The sequence below is a fragment of the Scheffersomyces xylosifermentans genome (assembly GCF_036884685.1).
Source record: "Scheffersomyces xylosifermentans strain CBS 12540 chromosome Unknown RJT20scaffold_8, whole genome shotgun sequence".
Lineage (NCBI taxonomy): Eukaryota > Fungi > Ascomycota > Pichiomycetes > Serinales > Debaryomycetaceae > Scheffersomyces > Scheffersomyces xylosifermentans.
Genome location: NW_027042946.1, coordinates 994,092 through 1,013,946, shown reverse-complemented (window position 1 = coordinate 1,013,946; position 19,855 = coordinate 994,092). Strand labels below are relative to the sequence as shown.

The 19,855-nt window shown below is 39.7% G+C and overlaps 6 protein-coding genes across 6 annotated transcripts; 1 reads left to right on the top strand and 5 right to left on the bottom strand. All coding sequences in view use genetic code 12, as the record gives it.

The window, feature by feature from the left end:
• Positions 1-800: 800 nt before the first annotated feature.
• IRR1 (Irr1p) lies at positions 801-4,524 on the bottom strand. The gene has a single exon (XM_064921095.1). It carries the CDS (start codon positions 4,466-4,468, stop codon positions 977-979), a length of 3,492 nt encoding a protein of 1,163 aa, XP_064772061.1. The 5' UTR covers positions 4,469-4,524; the 3' UTR covers positions 801-976.
• A 1,243-nt stretch (positions 4,525-5,767) lies between these two features.
• On the top strand, positions 5,768-7,932 carry RJT20DRAFT_64811 (uncharacterized protein). The gene has a single exon (XM_064921094.1). It carries the CDS (start codon positions 6,109-6,111, stop codon positions 7,816-7,818), a length of 1,710 nt encoding a protein of 569 aa, XP_064772060.1. The 5' UTR covers positions 5,768-6,108; the 3' UTR covers positions 7,819-7,932.
• An 872-nt stretch (positions 7,933-8,804) lies between these two features.
• Positions 8,805-11,120, bottom strand: RJT20DRAFT_100732 (uncharacterized protein; the record flags this gene model as incomplete). Its single annotated transcript, XM_064915641.1, has 1 exon — positions 8,805-11,120. A coding segment is annotated over one exon (2,316 nt), but the record flags the coding sequence as incomplete, so codon positions are not given.
• Positions 11,121-14,413: 3,293 nt separating this feature from the next.
• On the bottom strand, positions 14,414-15,520 carry TIF35 (translation initiation factor eIF3 subunit g). Its single transcript, XM_064918005.1, has one exon. It carries the CDS (start codon positions 15,448-15,450, stop codon positions 14,617-14,619), a length of 834 nt encoding a protein of 277 aa, XP_064772058.1. The 5' UTR covers positions 15,451-15,520; the 3' UTR covers positions 14,414-14,616.
• A 1,103-nt stretch (positions 15,521-16,623) lies between these two features.
• On the bottom strand, positions 16,624-17,730 carry RJT20DRAFT_64665 (arylformamidase). The gene has a single exon (XM_064921093.1). The coding sequence runs from the start codon at positions 17,609-17,611 to the stop codon at positions 16,769-16,771; it is 843 nt and encodes a 280-aa protein (XP_064772057.1). The 5' UTR covers positions 17,612-17,730; the 3' UTR covers positions 16,624-16,768.
• Positions 17,731-18,659: 929 nt separating this feature from the next.
• On the bottom strand, positions 18,660-19,498 carry NPL3 (mRNA-binding protein; the record flags this gene model as incomplete). Its single annotated transcript, XM_064915776.1, has 2 exons — positions 19,399-19,498; positions 18,660-19,251 (listed from the first exon to the last, which is right to left on the bottom strand). Coding segments are annotated over exons 1-2 (639 nt in total), but the record flags the coding sequence as incomplete, so codon positions are not given.
• Positions 19,499-19,855: the final 357 nt, after the last annotated feature.

Sequence of the window (19,855 nt, the reverse complement as noted above, 5' to 3'; positions counted from 1 at the left end):
AATTTTTCACAAGTCCCGTGGTTTTCTTGGAAAATTAAATCAGATAAAAATTGCATGTTGAAACTGATTGGTGCAGACATAAAATAAATGTGTGCCAAGAGTTTTTTGAGGCACAAGTGTCCGAGTTGAAAATTACATCAAATGATGGGTCTTGGAATCTTGACCAGGGGGCATAAACGGCTAGATGGCATGTTTTCTTGTTGTATAGAGGGAGTTTGGGGGGTGCCTTTGAACGGCTGGAGCATAGATGGAAAACGGGGCTTTAGCAAGCTTTAGAGTTTTGTGTAGAGTTTTATGTCACAATAGGAATGCCGGCAGAAGAAATGATGCTCAAACAGTCTCTGCATTAGGCGCCGGTTCCAGTTCCTCGTTCTCACCAAAATTTTTTCCATGTTTAGCATAAGGCAGTCGGTTTCTGATGTATCTGATAAAAATTTAGTAGCGAGCTGGCACTTTGGGCATGCCAGAATGCCAAGAATTGGAGGTGGAGTGCTAGTATATTCCAGCGAATAGAAGGCTGTCTTTCTGGGAATCCAATATCCGACAGTCGTATTGTGGAGTTCCTGCGCAGTTGGGAGTGTAATTGTTGTAGCATTTGACTGCAGTGTTGGTGTGCATGGTACATGATGAGATTCTTGGCTACATATGAATAGTGTATTCTTTAGCGCCGTCTCGTTTATAGTTAAGTGGGTCGGTTTTAGTTGAAAACTTTCGAGTTTGTTGATTGGGAATGAAGACGGGTGAGCTGTTGCTGGTAGCACCACGTGAAGTATCTTTTAGCGAATAGAACGACTTTTGCAGGATCAAAGAGACAACAATGGTATGAATTGAGCCCGTTCATGCGTTTTGCACAGGTATACGGTTATTTTTAGGGCAGAGTTATCTAATCTAATGCATCTACTACATTTGGAAACCAGTCGTGATTGTCACCAGGGCTCTTTACTATTGTTGTTTAATTTCATCTCTTCTTTGTCAACTATACACTAGCAACAGGTTCCCTATTAACCAGACCAACCTCTACATTTCTTGGTTCCGGCTCAGGAACATCTTCACTTGGTGCCTCCACCAATGCTGTAGACTCTTTTTCTTGTTGTTGCTCATTCTGTTGCACAATCTTCAAAAAGACGCCCCCAAATTTTTCGCTATTAAGTTTAATCCGATCGGCAATAAATTGGTTGACCATCAACGTATTGATCAACGAGAATAACTTCACAGTATATACGCATAAGTCTTTTTCGTACTGCCATTGTTTTTGTTGTTTCTCAGCTGCAACTTTATCCAGATCGGCTTTCTTCTGCGTGTTCGATGATTGCTCCTCATCTGCATCACTATCGGAATCATCAAAGACGCTTTTCAGACGGCTCGAATTCACCCCATTTTCATCATCTTCTCTAACTAAATCATTGTAATTGACATCCTCTTCATCTCCTCTATCTAAATCAACATCTCTAACACTAGCTAATCTGGCCTCCTTGTATAAGAAGCTTTCCAAAAGCTGATACTGCACATCCAGAGGAATAATTCTAGTGATATACTTGCCCATTTCCTCCATGTTACCAAAATAATCCTCAAAATTCCTGAAATTATTTTTAGTGGAATCGAACTTGATATAAAATATCTTTATGGATACAAGTAAGTCGATGAGTTTAACAGCGTACACTGTCTTTAAGTCATTCAAATGGGTAAGTATTTTGTTGTCTTCTTGATCTGCTATTTCTTTGATTGTAGAATCAATGGCCAGAATATTCTTAAGCAAAGCATTGACTACCTCATTTGTGTACGCGAATTCAACTTCAATGTCGACTTCGGATTGGGCAGACTCGTGGCTTTCTAGCTTTATCAATTTCTCAAGTTTCCATGATAGGAGAATAAGAATTAAGTCGAGTATATCTTTGGTCCCAGATATCAAGGAGTTGAAGTTGGCTATTAAGTTATTGCGCCATTGGTGAGTTAAAAGGGAAACATCGAATCGATTCAACAACTTGAAAACAATGTGATCTACCAAAGTTGTATCGAAGAATTCGTTTAAATCAATAGCGTCACCAAGTCTTCTTAACTTCAAGATTGGTTGCGAAATTTGGGCTACATTCTCAACGATATTTCTTTGAACTCGTAAGCCATCCTCTTCGTCTTCCTCGAAGTCACTTCTATTATTTGTACCAATTTTGACTTCTTCTATCAACTCGCGTATGAAGTCTTGAATCTGGAGTTTATTTTCAGATGTCAAAACGTTTATGCTTCCTGCTTGACCATCGTAATGTTCAAGAAGCTTGCCAAACAACAAGTCAAATTGTTGCAACAAATCAGAATCATTTTCTTCCACAAACTCATAGTTCTTATAGAATTTTAATAACTCTTTGTTGATATCATTATATGTTTGCGTCTGGTTCAAGCTATTGAAAATCGAGAAAAAATTTAACGTATCCAATGGCACACCGATAAGTAAGTTCCACAATTTCAAAAATACGGTTAATGGATCAGGGTACTTAATCAGTATCGACTGTATCTTGGGCAAATACGATACTAATCTCACCAAGATGACAGAAGAAAGCTCCTCTTGTTTGCTCTTAGTTGCTATTAAATTATTAAAGGCGCCGTCAATGAAGTTTAACAAATATAATCTGTTGAGCCTTTCATCCTTTGACAAATCAATAATCAGCTTGAATTCTTCGACTTCTTGGTTGTCCTCTCCGAATTCAGAACCTTCCACTGGTGAAAATTTAATTGAAGATGAATCCAAGAGCAAGTAGCGGATCAAAAACTCCCATGTGTTGGCATAATACGGTAATTGATACAAGATGCTAAAGATTATGCTTATTACGTTCTTAGCCTTAAGGTCGGCTGCAATCTTCTCAGCGGACTCTGTTTTATGCACGGCTCCCAAGTAAAACGATGTAGTGTTCTTCAAAATCAGTATTAAACTTTTTATCTTTAAACAGTCCCTGATCTTTAATTGACCCTCTTCATCACCGAACTGTTTCGATTCATAATTCCTTGTGAACATAGAGAACTTTTCCAATTGCTCCTTGACAAACTGTTCATTAAGAATACTTAAGAACTTAGCCAATTCAGCTCTCATTCTGTGGCTATTCACCTTTGATATCAGTTTTGAGTCAAGAATTATTTCGAAAAAAATTGAAATGATTTCAAGATTATCATGCTCTTCGAAATAACCGATATTCTGTAGCTCGCAGCATATACCGATGGCATTGAACCTGACATTAACATCGCTGTCTATTCTACTCATTTTAATGATCTGCTTTTTGTATCTTTCAGTGAATTGTCTAAAGCCAATACCCAAGTTGCTGTGAGAGACTTTGTACAACTTTAAAAGTACCTTGGTCACTTCTATTCTTACTGCGTTTGTGGGATCCGATAGTAACCAACCAAAATATCTCAAGAAGGAGGCTTGAAAGAAATGATCAGGGTATATTATCATTGCTTGACTGACATGCTTTAAACACTCTTGTCTGATTAGTGGATCTATGTCACGGTACCTGTGACCTAAGGTTATGTTTCCAATCTCATTGAAATATTCAATAATAGTATTTTTTTGATTATGATAGCTTTGAACGGTTTTGCTTACGCTTTCATACTTCGACTTAGCTGTCTTTTTAGTTCTTGATAATTGCTTTTGAGCTTTATCCAATGCCGTTATCACATTATTTATAACGTGACAGAGCTGGTTCTGAATTGTGAGTAAGACTACAGTAGAGGTATACCTCAATGGTCGAATAGTGCAGGAACTTAAGGATGAGATCCAAGTGAGGATCTGAGACATCAATGGCGAGGACAAGGAGGACTCTTCTTGTTCGTCTTCGTCATTGTGTTCATAATTATACAACAAACCTTTCTCATGACACACTTGTATAGTCTGCTCAAAGAAACTTAACACGTTCTTTCTGAAAATTGGTAATGCCTTAAATGGATATTTATGCGATTGTTGTTCGGTGAATGCTATCACCAATTCCCCGACGGTTTCACCTGCTGATTCCAAATTTACTAAATCATGTGGTTGGAAGAGATGGAGTGAACCGCAACTTCTCAACAACAAATTGATCAACACGGTAACGGATTCATTTGAATTCTCTTCGGCATCTTCTACGTAGGAGTCCACCCATTCCAACGCTAAATCCAGAATATCTACTTCTGGCTGTGCTAATGCCTGGTAAAGGTGATTTTCTACGAGTTCTGCTTCCAACTGGTCGAGGTTTTTGGTTCTTTTGGCCAAGCTGGTTTTTGAAATTTTGCCTGATTTGGTTGTTTTGGTTCTTTTTGCAGATGGCTTTATGGCGCTTTTTCTTGATCTCTTTTTGGTTGTTTTTGACGAAGTATTGGCTTCTTCGTAATCGCTCTGATCTGACTGTTGCGACTCGTCTGATTCACAATCGGAGTCTACCTCTTTGTATGTTTCCGCGAGGTTTCTGGCGGCATTTCTTGCCAGACGTCTTATGGCTGTCGATGGCATGTGGGGCAGTAACGAAAGTATGAAAGAATAGAGAATTAACTGGGTTTAATTAGTAGTTAAGACTCAACTGTAGAACTGTAAATACGTAATTTAACACTAACAAAAACATAACTAAAACAAAAGAGATCACAGTTACCCGCCGTATAAAATCGAGACGCGTATTTGTTTGTGTGTCACGTGATGTAGGAGATATGTGACATTTTATATGACAATTCTATATGACATTGAAGAGTGAAGTTGTAGGAAGAGGAGGTAGTATTAAGTAGTATGCTTATATTAAGTTGGAAGACATAAAATGTGAAAGAAGGGAAAAGAAGAGAAAGAGAAGGAAAAAGAATAAGAAAGACCCTTTGATGATTTTAAGATACTTAGTGATGTGAAAATGTGTTGTTCACCAGGTAATGGTATTCTATATTAAGTAAGGATAATGGGTGTATTAAGTAATTTATATGTTAAGTAATGGATGTATTATGTTGTGGATATATTATGATATGGATGTATTATGGCATCATGCTATATATATTAAGTTAAGTGTATCATGTACTGTACTATAAATTAATCATTATTATGTATTATAAACTACACTCTTATCTATTGTATATTATATATTATGTATTTTGTATGATATACTATATACTATATATTATATACTATGTCTCCACACTATATACTATGTATTATATACAATATACTATAGACCATGTATGGATATACATATACTATGTATATACGCTATAGACTATGCATATACACATTTTAGACTATGTCTATAACTATATATTCTGTATTTACACTATAGACTATGTATATACTATAGACTATATACAATGTACTATGTATCATAATGCTTCTCTCTTTTTACACTGTCTCAAAATACGATACGACAGTTCCTCCGCAGAATATGCAAAACACACACCACACAGCAGACTTGACATATTTTCACTATGAATATATATAACACAGTACATACATAAAATCAAGTTCATATCACATAAAACTCCTCTCATGCACTCACATTACTGAATTTACTGTAACTATTGCACATTATTGTTTACCACTGCTCTCTTAGACTCACTGCTGCACTGCAAAAAACTGCTTCACAAATCCTCACTCATTTTCATTCACTACACACCTCTCACTCACTCACCCTCTCACAACTTATTTTCCTCTTCTCTTTTGAACTCATTTAAATACTCACACCCCTGCCGCAGCACTAATCTACCGTGTTTTCCTCTTCCCTCACTAACTCAACCGGTCGTGTCCTCTGCCCAATCTCACCAGCTCAACAGAAAAAAACCCGTTCTCGAAATCGAGAAAAACAACTAACAAACGCCAGTCTTTAACCTCAGAGACTTGTTGTCGTTGGTGTTTCTTTGCTAGTACAAGTAGCAATCGTATCTGAAACAATCGATTGTTGAAGTCACCGGCTGTTTGTGGATAAAGAACGTGCTTTTTAGGAAGAATTTCGCGTCGCCGTACTGTTTTTTAGTCTCCCCCTTTACATCCATTGTACTATTACTGTTACCATTTGTTAGTGGTAACATTCAAAAGGAGCAAAAAGAAGCTGCCATCATAGTAAACATCAACTTTGAAGCGTTTAGCCGCCGTATCATATATTCTACCACCCAAAAGATCCTGTAATGTCATCAATAGAACCAGAAACTCCAGCAGTCGAAACTCCAACACCTCTTGCCGAGGAAACCCCAGCCGCCCAATCGGAATCGGTCAAAAATGAACTCTCCGAGGCTGACGACAACGACGACCACATCCCCAAAGTGGACGTGGAACAGTTGAAGGCAGAGTTACAGGAAAAGGCCAAGATCTACTTGGCAGAACAAACCGCTCATGTTGTCATTCCATCATTCTCCAAGTGGTTTGATTTGGATAACGTACACTCAATTGAAAAGAAACTGTTCCCAGACTTCTTCAACGAGTCTGCCCCAAAGTCAGTCTACAAGTCGGAAGAGATATACAAAGACATCAGAGACTTCATTGTCAATACATACAGATTGAGTCCTCGTGAATATCTCACAGTAACAGCTGTTCGTAAAAACTTGGCCGGAGACGTCACCACCATCATCAGAGTACATCAATTCTTGGAAAGATGGGGAATCATCAACTATCAGATCGATCCTAGAACAAAGTCCTCCATCGTGGGCCCTCAGTATACTGGTCACTTCCAAATAACTTTGGACTCGCCAACAGGACTTGTGCCTTTTGTTCCAGAGAATGCCAAAGTTACTAGATCCAACTCCAAAAATAATTCTTTACCATACCCTGCTCCGTCATCCCCAGAATCAGAAGTTTCCAAGAAGAGTACTAACACTTTGCCTCTTAACCTCGAAGTGAGACGTAATGTCTACACTGCTGGTAGCAAAAAGGCCAGTTATAGACCAAACAACGCAGTTCAATACTCCTGTAGTATATGTGGAAAGGACTCCACTGAGGTGCGTTACCACAACTTGAAAATCAAATCGTATGCTCACAACCCAAGCTCTACTATTAACAATGCCAGCATCCTCTGCACAATTTGCTATGACCAGGGGCTTTTCCCGCTGAATTTTGTATCATCAGATTTCGTAAAATTATCAAAGAACAATGATCTTGAGGAATGGACTGAGCAAGAGGTATTGCTCTTGTTGGAAGGAATAGAAATGTTTGCTACATATGATGCACCATCCATAAATGGAAGTATCAACGCCAACAGCAACTCTCAATGGGAAAAAATCAGTGAGCATGTTGGCACCAAGGCAAAAGAACAGTGCTTAATCAAGTTCATCCAATTGCCTATTGAAGATAAGTACTTGAACAGACTCATTAATGGAACTGAAAACTCGGAAAAGGCTGGTGATGTTTCAAGTGAGACATTGATCCAAGATGTTGTCAAAAAATTAATTAGTGACGAGGCTGGAAGAGCTGTATTAAAACAAAATGCACAAGAGAACCTCAAAGAAACCGTTTTAGAGGAGACAAATTTGGTCAACCAAATTATAGAATTGACATTGGAAAAGTTCAATCATAAACTCAGCAAAATTGATGCTTTGCAAGACAGCTTGCTTCGTGTTGAAAACCAATTGAATTTGGAGCGTAAGCAAGTTTTGATAGAAAGATGGGTCCAATTTGAGAAGATCCAAAAATTAAAATCTGAGAAGCCAGAATTAGCTGGATTGCTAGATGATTTGATCAAGCCTGTAAGAGTTAACGAAATTAACAAGTCATTAAACCCTGTTAAAAGCACCGATAATGAAGAGATGGTGGAGGTAGATCAGCAGGAGACAAGCCAGATCGAGAACGATAAGCTTCCTGTAAGTGTCAGTAAGCCTAAGAGTTACCAATACTGGTCTGGTTAGGAGCTGTATGACTTGGAAAAATGTATAAGTCTGTATATTATTAGGATGTTTAATAGACATCGACAATAGATGTGTAACCTGTAACTGTATCAACACAACGAACATGATATTATCCAATCTACATTTATTAATTGAACCAAAAAAATTAAATATCGTATATGAAGTTGCCTAACCTGGCATTTAAATAAATAATGTTTGTACTCCTGATATTCTGTTTAAGACTAAAGTCATTCATTGTGTTTTTTCCTTCCTCTATGCTTGGACTGGCGGGTGGGTTCGAGCTTTATTTTGTCCATCTCCTCATTCAAAAAACTGTCGGCATGTAACGAAGATGTTGGTGTCTTGAAGTGAACAATCTCGGCCTCATTCGAACCATTTTCCGAAGTCGTATTAACAATTAAAGGCACCTTCGCTTCAGTTTCTATTTTTGGGAAATACTCAGAGTTCCCGCTCACTGGAACACCTGGAATGGCTTCACTAAGAGCACTGTCCTTCGACTTGTAAGGTAATACATTCAAGGTAAAGTCTGAGCCGTTTAGCTCAAGTTGGCTGGCTCTACGAGCTGCGTCTTCTGCCACTGCTTCACGGTGAACACGAAGTGCGTCGTCATTATCAAAAATGCCTCCGACCGCTGTCTTCGGATGCTTGACATTCATCATGGAACTGGAAGAAAGAACAGTTGGCACTGAAGTTTGGGAGTCTGCCTTGCTTGAGCTTGGTAACATGACAACAGCCTGTGATGACAGAGACCCACTAGGTGACAATTTCTTCCTATTTGGAAGCTTGTTCTTTATGTGGAAAATTGCCTCTGAAGGGTTGGGACTTAAACTTCTACCGTGACGGGAGATTTTCCTGCCAACTCCCGGGAAGTCCTTGATTGCAGAAACCACGGGATTATTGAGACTTGGATTCATGGCATTACTGCTGATGACCGAAACAAGAGGAGAGCTAATATCAGAGTTGGTACCATGGTTTGAATTACGACGCTCTCCTTGCTTGTAAATCTCGACAAATCTTTTTCGTATTTTATAAGCTGAATCCTGTCTGAAAACTCGTATGAGACCGTACTGATCTGTTGTCACGATTATATGACCATTAGTAAGCTCATTGTCTTCTGCTGCTGACGTCCTTGGATCAACTGCACATTTTTCACAATTTTTTGATCCGGACTTGTCCGAATCTTTGAACTTGCAAGCATTACCTCTTCTGACCAAGTCATATATAATATCGTCAGACAATTCAAGTAACTTCTTCGTATTTTCGGGCGCAAAAATGGCCACATTCACTTTTGAATGATGGGCGTGGAAAGCAGTGTAACTGTTGTTTTCATTCGAAACGAACTCGTAAGGAGCATTTTCATCTTCCAAGACCTTCTTAACAAATTTATTATCTTGGATGAACTTGGCATATCTTTTGTGTTTGTGCAGCAAATCGGAGATATGGTGCCTGCTTTCAGTCACTAGGTCTCTAATGGCCACTTTCACCTTATTGTTAATGACTGAATTATTGTTCTCCCAAACATAGCACCAGTGATCTTCTGAACCAGATATAATATAGTGATAATCGTCTGTCATGGATGCCACAATGGCTGAACTGTTATTCGTCAAACCTTTAAATCTGGTCACTAGTTTCTTCAGTGTAGATGAAACTAGTCTTACCTTAGAGTCATTTGTAGTAATCAAAAATGTCCAGCGCTGCAATGGATCACCGCCTTCGACCTCCTTATAGTGTGGGTTCTCGAAAATCTTCACTCCAGTAATCTTATTACCATTCTTGTTCTGGAATGGATGCACTATTGATTTCTCTTTAATCTCTGAACGGTTAATCACGTACAATCCCTTAGTTTCTAAGACAAAAATTGAACCATTGAACCCTCCAACAACACAATACTTTCCGTCTGGTGTGAATGCAAGGGCTGTGATAAGTGCATCATCACCCAAATTCTTATTAAAAGCAACATTGTTCTCTAAAATTGACCATAATCTGGCTTGATTATCAAGAGAACCACTTAAGAAGAATCTGTCGTCAGTAGGATGGAACTTTGCAGTGGTGACAAAATCTTCGTGTTGGAAGGTCTTTAAGCACTCTTCTCTATCTACATGCCACAACTTCGCAGTTCTGTCCATGCTTCCTGATATCAAGAAGTTGTTCTTGCTCCAATCAAGTGTCAAAATGCTGTTTGTGTGTCCCTTAAAGACTCTGATAGGCTTCTGGTGGAAAACTGGTGCCGAGGTATATACAGCTTCGTCTCTGATTTTCAGCTTTTTTGACAGGTTCTTGTTATCTCTTTCTGCATTTTTATATTCTAAACGTCCTAATGGAGAAGATATCACCTTCCATATTGTAATATTAGAATCGTGTCCTGCTGCCGCAAGAAACATACCGTCTCTACTAAACTCCATGACGAGAATCTCGGAGCCATTCAACGTTGGATCTTCGACATCTTTCAGAGGCTCCGCACTATCAGAGTCAGAAGCTAAGGCAGTTTCATCGTCTGACACGCTTCCATTAGAAGGTGATTCGACTTCGTTGGTTTTGCTTCTACTTCTTTTGTCGAGTTTTTCACTTGGGTTGAGCTCTTGAGCTAAAAATAAGTTGTTCAACACCTTGGGACTGTGTTTGTTACGCTTGGACGTTCTTGTGTACTTGGGAGCTATGAGGGCTTCATAAGTTAGTCCTACCCACGGAGCATCCTCATCTCTAGGCACATTGGTAGGAACGTTATCCAAATTGTTAGTTTCAAGAGTAGGAAACTTGACTTTCTCGTTATAAATGCTATCGTAACCGGGAGCATCTAATGTGCCTGCTGGACGGCTCTTTTCTATGGATCCGATGGATATAGAATGTCCTAAGGACAAGGTCAGATTGAATGAAGAGTCCGAATCGTAATTTGCTGGAGCGTCTTTATCATCTTCGCTATCAGCGTCGTCGTCGAATAAACTCGCAGTGTCATCGTCAATAATACCTGGTTCCGATAAACTTCTTTGTTTGGAGGATCTGGAGCTTCTAACACTGCCAGTTCTATGAACTTTTCTGGGATTAGAGCCATTTGATGTAGGCACATTAGCACTTCTTTCGCTATTGGTTATACTATTGACTTTGGTAGAATTGGAAGAGGCGGATGAGGTGAATGCCAATGGCAGTTTCTTCAGAGCTGACAGAGTCGACCGTTTTCTTAGGATCTTGTTAAAGAGTCCTCGTTTAGAAGGAGACGTCTGGGACTCGGAACTCGTTGGAGAGAACTTGGAGAAGGAAGACGAAGCCTTTGATGAAGGCGGTGTTACCAACTGAGCTTGAGCCATGGCAATGGATATTTAGTTTAGCAGTTGGGTATGATATTTCAGTAGATTATTTCAGTAGATTTTAACTGACAATGGAATTGGCGGCTTTACTCGTATCAATTGTGTAAGGAATAGTATTGTTGCTACTGGTGCAACAGCATAGTGGTGAAATGGTGAGGTGACAATGAGATGTCCAGTTGAAATGGTGTAGTGTGGAATAGTGTACTGTGAAAGATGTTGTACTGTGAAAGATGTTGTACTGTGAAAGATGTTGTAGTTGTAATACCGATGGAATGTTCTATGGTCGTATTTGTAGGAGGAGGATTTCGTGACGCTACTCTAATTCACGGACGAGTCTTTCAGTACTGACGGCAACCAGTGAACGGAACAGTGACAGCAATGGGATAAATATTTGACAACCACAAGGAAAGAAGGGCAACGGAGCAATGAGCGGCTTCTACGGAGTAACCGGGGTGCAATGGAGATGGAGATGGAGATGGAGATAAAGATGAGGATAGGAATGTGGAATGTCTATATATATATAGTGTAGTATAGTAAACTATATGTATATGTAGAATTCGATATATGAAATATGATATATATGAATAAAAAGTATGGAAAAAGTTGAAAGGAATTTATATCATATAAATATGAAAGTATGAAAGTATGAAAGTACGAAAATATGGCTATATGAAAATATGAATATATACAATATTTAATGTATATAATGTATATACTATACAATATAATGTAAATAATGTTGTAAGAAATATTCAGTATGAAGAGTTGCAGTGTTACAGTGAATAACGTGTGTAGTACAGAGTATATAGAATAGGGTATATGGAATAGAGCATATAGTATATAGAATTGAGTATAGAATATATAGAATAGACTATATAGTACAGAGTACAGAGTATATAACAGAGTATGAAATATACAGTACAAACTGCCACTATAATCTAACACTATAATCTAACACTATAATGTAACACTATACAATTTTACACACTATTAAAGTAGGTAATAAATAGTACGAGAAAAATCTACAGTGCTGCTAATTAAAACGCATTAAAACACTATTGCCGGTCACATTATTCACATTATACCATTCACCGTTCACAATTCACTGTCTATTCTATTCTACTCTCGGTAAAAAAAAAAATTGAAAATGGTCTATACTCTCCAATGTCCAATCTCTCTCACTCTTTAAGAATATATTATAATAGCCTCCGTCATTATAGTCCTCAATTGGTCGTGAGCCAATGGTCACTCTGCGTTGTACATTTTTATTCACTTTTACTGAATTTTACTCTACGCTGTATCTACTCTACGTAATACATAATACATAATACGCTGCACAATTCCAAACTTCACTACACAATTCACTACACAATACACACTTATACTATATAACTATTCAATATAAACTTATCTCTACACTCCCTCTCTACTTACCGTACTCTCTCCGTCTCTCGTCGTGAAAAATCGCTTTGTGCCGGGGGCCCACTCAACCCTGAAACATCTCTATTGGATTATTCACTTCGGCCGGTAGAAGATCTCCAATCAATGACCCCATGGTTGCCTTCGAAATTGACTGCTACCCACTCTACTCATAGTTGCTACCGGACCACAACACACTTGCTCTCTGCCTCTTCGGACTACTGCAATGAATTACGTTTAGTGCCGGCACGAGCTCAGGAACCGCCGGATCAAATTGAGGAACGGTAAGGCCCGTGCTAGCAGATGCGGGGGTAATAGTGTTGTGAGAGGGGCGGCAATGGGGGCGTTCTAGCGAGAGAACACGCACGGGAATGAACTGAATTTAGTGGGAGAATGTAAAGGAAAATGTATGAAGTATACTCATAATAGCGATAGAGGATTGCAGAGCTGACGTTCAATTTGGAACCACATGTAGCAAGTTAGTGTTACATTCGGACTTGGCTTCTGCCTCCTGTCATATATCTACTGCCAAAGATATTAACAGTCATTCACAAGCTGCCTACGGGTGTCCCTGCGGACGGCTCCTTCTCGGTTTATTTTATTTGCATCCTCCATTCGTCTGCTGCCGACACCTCTTTGTCACTACTACTCTTCGCATACCTACCCCCCGGCGGTACTGCCAAGACACCAGAAAATTGAGAACTTTCTCGGTACACACCGACGAAGATTTACTGAGTCTCGCTAGAATCTCACACGGTGTACAAATTACCGTGCCTGGTGGTGTGTTCCATTGCCAAATATAGTAAAGAGGTATTTTCATATATATATAAATGTATATATTGCATCCTATTCAAATGTTAAAACTCATTCTAATTCTTTTTTTCTTTTCTGACATTCATTCTATTCATTCTCATATTCGTTACACTTGCAGTGCTTATTCTTCCTCTATAATCTCCCTCCTCCTCTTCTTCCTTCTCTTCAATCTCGTCAAGTAAAAATATCTGTGAGTGAAAAGTTCCTGCAGAAGTTCTGTCAGTAAGCGATGAGTATGTGACTAGTGACTTGTTGCCAGTGAAGGGGTACGTACAAGTTAGCTATTTTGTTGAGATTTCTGGCGGTGATCTTAGTTAGTTAATCCCATGAGCAAAAGTGAGATTTCCGATATCTAATCTGTTTTGATTAGGAATTCACCTATTCATTAAAAGGTACAAGATTCATTTTGATGTAACTGCCAAATAACCCTTACCTTAAAATCGTCTGACTATAATAAACGGCGCTACCATTTCATTTGAGTTATGTTTATAGACATCCATGCCGCTGTTTGTTTGTCCCCGTATGCAGTTCCCTATGATACCGATTTGCAGCTATAGCTTTAATATGGCATTATATGGCATTATATGGCATTTAGTTGTAATGGAAATGGCACTTGAGAGTGTCCACTCTGTATTTTCTAGTGAGGTAGACATTCCTGGTACAATTTAAGATTCATTTTCAAGTCTTCGTGTGGTCTTTTTTGGCTTTCCACGAGTCCAACACCACTATCGTTTCATAGTTTCACTGGTATGATGAACGCCTCTAGCAACGTATGGACAAACTTCGTCGTGGAAAATAACAAGATATAAAAGCGATACAAAAATCTCCCTTTAAGATTATCTTACCTAAATTAGCTGACATACGTTCAGGAAAGGTACTCCAAGTGATTTCGCTGATGAATGAATGATAATGCTACACCTTACTGTTCCCAAGGCCCATTATTACCAACACAAAACTCCATATCAAAGGTATCCACCATACCACCATGTCGTCACAATATCAAATACCATCTCTCTACAGTATCTGCATCATCTGCATCATTTACATCTTCTTCTGACTAAATATTTGTTGAACTATAACTAGCAATAGACTAAAATACAGAATGTAATGCGTATATACTGTGTTGCAGATGAAATTAGACAAAATGAGAGGTATCCAGCATCAAACTTGATAACCTCAAACTCATATCATCTCCACAATTTCTCCAGTGCTTGAAACGATTTTCTCTTAGCACTTTGGATTCACCTCATTTCGCTTAACTTATTTAAGAAGGTGGAGCAGTAGTCTTCTTTTTAGACCATTCCAAGTGCAAGATCAAAGAGTGGTAACCCTTACCGTTCAAAGCATCCAATGCTCTTTGGGCCATCTCCTCAGTAATGAACGACACGTATGCAAAACCTCTGGATTCACCAGTTTCTCTGTTTCTTACGATAGTGACTCTCTGTAATGGACCGAATCTGGCCAACAACTCGTTTCTCAACATATCCTCGTCGACGAAAGAGTTCAACTGCGAAACCTTCAAAGTGGTGGAGTCGTCTCTGTCTTCTCTGGATGGAATCTTTCCGTCTGGGCCCATTCTCATGTGTCTTGGAACGTACTTACCTGGAGCGTTACCGTCACCAGCACTCTCAGCTTCAGCTGGTGCAGATGCCGATGGAGCAGCACCCAAAGTATCCTTGAAAGGACACTTGGAAGTATAATGGTCTCCTCCACAAGTTCTACAACGAATGGTTTGAATCGAGATCTTCGATGCTCTATTTTGTTCCTTGGCCTCTTCTTCCTCCTTTTCAGCTTGTTTCCATTGTGTTCCCAACTTCAACTCCACCTTCTCACCGAGCTGGGTGGTACTGGTGTCTGGACCTGGGGGTGTATTTATTTCCTTTCCGTATTTCTTCCAGTTCTTACGCTGAGCAATCAATGGGTGAACGAATTCTTGCACCTTGACTTCTCTAATTTTCTGGGTTATCTTGACTTTTTTGCCGTCCTGGTTGGTTCTGAATGTGATAACTGTCTTGGTTCCGTCTGGGTTGGTGGTGATATCTGGGGCGGAAAACTCATCGCCGACGTCGGCCCACGAGCCTATGACAGAAGTGGACATTGTAGCTATGTTTGTATATGCTTTGGAGGTGGTACTTAATATCAAAAACTACCTATAAATGCTGTGTTGGAGCCCTTCTTTCTTCAAATGGCTATCATTCAGAGACGTGAAAAAAAATGAAAAATTTTAGGATCGGGAAAACGGTGGGTGCACGTCCCTGCGGCAGGAGCGATTTGCAGCAAAATGGGGGTAGGAGAGGTGTGTTGGGAGAGGAGGGGTGGAAAGGAGAGAGGTAGATGGTGATGAAGTTGGAGGTGGTGAAGAGGTAGAAGGTGATGAAGAAGTAGAAGGTAAAGGTACGATGGGTTATTAATATGGTGAATTGTGGTTGAAGTATGGGTAATGTTTTTTTTTTTTTGATTTGCGTTGTAGATGTTGTTGTGTATTGGTATTCCTGTTGTCTGCGTTGTCTGTGTTGATGTGCGTTACTGTGTGTATTGATGTGATGTGATAGTGGTGTATTGATATGATGTTAGTGTTGTTATGAAATTGGTGTGAAGTTAGTGTAGATATCAAGTTGGTGTGCTATGTGTTCTTTGAAAAAATTGTGTTTCAGTGGGTACACAGTTACAATTTGGGTGCAATAAATTTAGGGGTATTTGGGGCCAAATAGAAACGATTGCATAGATTGGAGAGGAGTGGTGATGCTGATATATATGATGATATACTAAAGAGGTTAGAGAATGACGGGGGTGGGGGTAGTATAAAGAAGTGGAAACTATGTTTTTTGGGGTTTTTTGCATTGAAAAGGTGGAGTCGAAATCGTGTTTCTAGATTTTATATGGGGTCGATACGAAACTTAAAGGTCGATAGTCTGTGTTGTGTCAATATCGTGTCATTTGCAACCGCTCTGTTTTCTTCTTTTTACGTATATTAACTTGAAGTTCCCCCTCCCCGTAGATTTGAACGTTAAGGGGGAATAAAGTATATTCTCTATGGAAATTGGATCTAAATAAGGAAAAGTTGCTAAAAAGAGTCATCAACACCAGGTAAAAACTCCAAACAGCGATAATAAAAGCCATGAACATGATTTGCCCCAGTTCTGGCCATGGGAGACACTGAATGGGCAATTCTTGAGCAATTCTCGTGATATCTTCAATACCGCTATTTAAATATAGAACCAAAGCTGGCAAAACTCAAATAATTAACTTATGTTGGCTGAAGGCATTTCTTTTTGCTCTTGCTAAATTGAAAGACTGGGGCCACCACTCGGTCAGTTACCCTGATACACATGTCCATCTCCCCCCTTTATTGCCCCTCCCACTGCTCAATTAGCTCATTTATCAACACTTAACCTCAATTTCGCCCTCTTATCCTCTCATAAGTTCTGTAATTCTCCAAGGATATAATCAGCAACAGCCTTGCTCTTATAGACTTGTTCATGTTCTCCCCAAGGCTCATACTTGAACTCATATTGTATTCCCTTGGAGTCCAAATACTTTCTGAACCCGTTAGATTGTCTAATAGAAAGAAGCTCATCTTCTGACGAATGGAGAATGTGGAACTGCCCACCGACCAATTCATACGGCTTCTCAAGGCCAATCTTCTTAGAAGAAATTTGTGTAGCTTCTTCAATGCTAACATCAGAGACAAAGGCTACGTTCACAAATGACCCGTAGGAGCTATACTCCAGTAGCAAATCCTTAACATCGTAGATACCATCGAGGAAGAAGTAATTGGTAATTTTCAACTTCTTCGTCGAATCATATAACCGGCCCAATTCGTTAGCGTGAGGCACATCGGAAGTATCCGTCAGCTGTGCCTTCAACTCGTCGATTCCTATGCCAATTATGTCATTATAATTGAGCAACTGTAATAGCAACGTTGCTCCCACCGAATGTCCAAGCAACAGCAATTCTCCTTTATTTTTGTTGTAGTGCTTCTGAATATAATTCAAGGCATATAATAAATCTATAACATGAAAAGGATGCTTAAACCTTGGAGATAACCTGTAGTTTATTCCTATAATATTGAGTTCATTCCCCAATTTTCTGTCATTGACAACGTAATTGGACAAGTCTTTGAAGTCATTGTATGAGTTTCGAGGATCTCTCCATCCTCCTCCATGAACTACAATAAGAGTCTTGGTATTAAACTCATTGTAATTGAAAATCTTCAATTCTTGTAATGGATGTTCACCGTATTTCACTAGCTGAGTCATTACAAATCTACAAAACAAGTTTTTCCTTTTGGTTTACTGACTTACTGTCTAACTGACTTACCAAAGATGCAATTGCTATCTTTTGTCATAAGAAGAAAGAGATATATATAGAATATCATTCAAAATGATCTCATATTTCATCAGCCATATTCATGATGAACAATTATACAGGCCTATTTATAGTGATAGGCATCAAGTGATGAAATCAAGAAAGTGATGGACTACATCCTAAGGATTCAGTCAACGAGATCCATAGGGAGGTTATTAGATCAGTCATTAAGCTGACCTTCCTCGTAAATGGTAATAGAAATCGTATCGTAATCGTATTCGTAAATCGTAATCATAAATCTAATCGTAAATCTAATCATAAATCTAAAAGACAAATTACTTTCAGTCTAGGTCAGGACCAACGACAAAACAGGGCTAGGATCGAAATTGGATTCAATGAATGGAATGGATGGTGAAACAATAGATAAACTTTCATAACAGAATTCATACTCGTCTGCCTTTCCTTTACAACATAACAACTCAAATGGATATCTCCAAGAAGCCACTCCTCATAACAAGTCAAACATAAATTAGAATTTTTGGTGTCACTATCGGCAATGACTCGAAAGAATTGATTCAGTCAGAAAATGCAACCACGGGTTTTCTCTTCCCACATACACGATCATTTACATAGTATATATTCCATAATAATACAAACTTTCTTTCTCTTCGATGCAAAGATAAACAATAAAAAAGGAAACACCATCGCAAACATCGTTATTGACAACTGCATCATAACCTTAGTATTATCGAATCAAGCCTTACCATCTGATAAGTAATTGGAACTTACTCAAGCTCTGAACAGTCCTTGAATAAACAACTTCATATAATAGCTTAGTAACGGGTTGGGGATCTGTCACGGACGTAGGAGTCTCTGTCATCTCTGTTGTAGTCACCACGGTCACCTCTGAAGCCACCACGGCCACCTCTGAATCCACCACGGTCACCACGGTCGAAACCACCACGGCCACCTCTGAATCCACCTCTGTCGTAACCGCCACGGCCACCTCTGAATCCACCACGGTCGAAACCTCCACGGCCACCTCTGAATCCACCTCTATCGTAACCGCCACGGCCACCTCTGAATCCACCTCTGTCGAAACCACCACGGCCACCTCTGAATCCACCTCTTCTGGCTGGTGGAACGAATGGAGAAGTGTCTTCTTCAGCAGAAATGACAGAACCTTGGAATTCGGCTTTGTCCAACAATGGGATGGCCTTTTCCAACTCCTCGGCGGAAGAGAGCTCCAAAGAACCGGTAACCTCACCGGTTTCGAAGTCTCTGTTGACCTTGGCAAAGTTAGGCTGGTAACCAGTCTTGTCTCTGACAAAGTCCTTCAAGTCTTGCCATGCGGTTCCATCTGGCAAAGCAGAAATCTTGATTCTGAATTTTCCTCTGGTGTCCTCTGGTCTTTCACGGGCCTTCTCGACTTGCAATTGCTGGCCGTCGAACTCAGTGTCGTTGAACGACTCGATGGCACGGGTGGCATCGTCAGCGTTCTCGAAGGTGATGTAGGCAAAGCCTCTTAAGATCAACACGTCGGAGATAGGTCCAGCACTCTGGAAGTGATCTTCGATTTGTTCTCTTTGAACTGCTAGTGTTAGTAGATGATAATTGGGCGAATTGTAGGCCGATTTGGGTCGATTTCTCGGTATTACTGGCTGGGCCAGTTGTAACTGGTGACAACCGAGAAATTGGGATTCGCGGCGGCGTTTTCTGGGGAATCAATCGTACGTACCTTCGTCGCTTAATGGTCTAACAAAGACCTTGACTCCTGCTTCTGACATATCCTCTAATTCGTAGCTAACTCGTTAACCGCTGGGGACCAAACAAGAAGAACAACCGTTGTTTGCAACAAAAACTCATCGGCGATTTCTGTGAAAAATGAAAATGGAAAATGGAAAATGCGATTTCCCCTTTGCGATGTGTGGGTAGGGACACGACGAAATGAGGTAGGGTAGAGGAAGAAATGAGAGTGTGTGTGTTTACTGTGGTGAGGTGGGAGTGTGAGTGTGATGGAGAGTGTGTAGGGAGAGTTTCAGGTAGGTTTAGGTAGGTTTAGTGAGGGTTAGTAGGGAAAAGTGGTGTGTGTAGGAGTGAGATGGAGAGAGAAAGTAGTGAGTTTGTAGGAAGAAGTAGGCAGACGTACTGAGAGTGTGTAGAATATTATGAGATGGACAGAGGGTGTGTAGGGT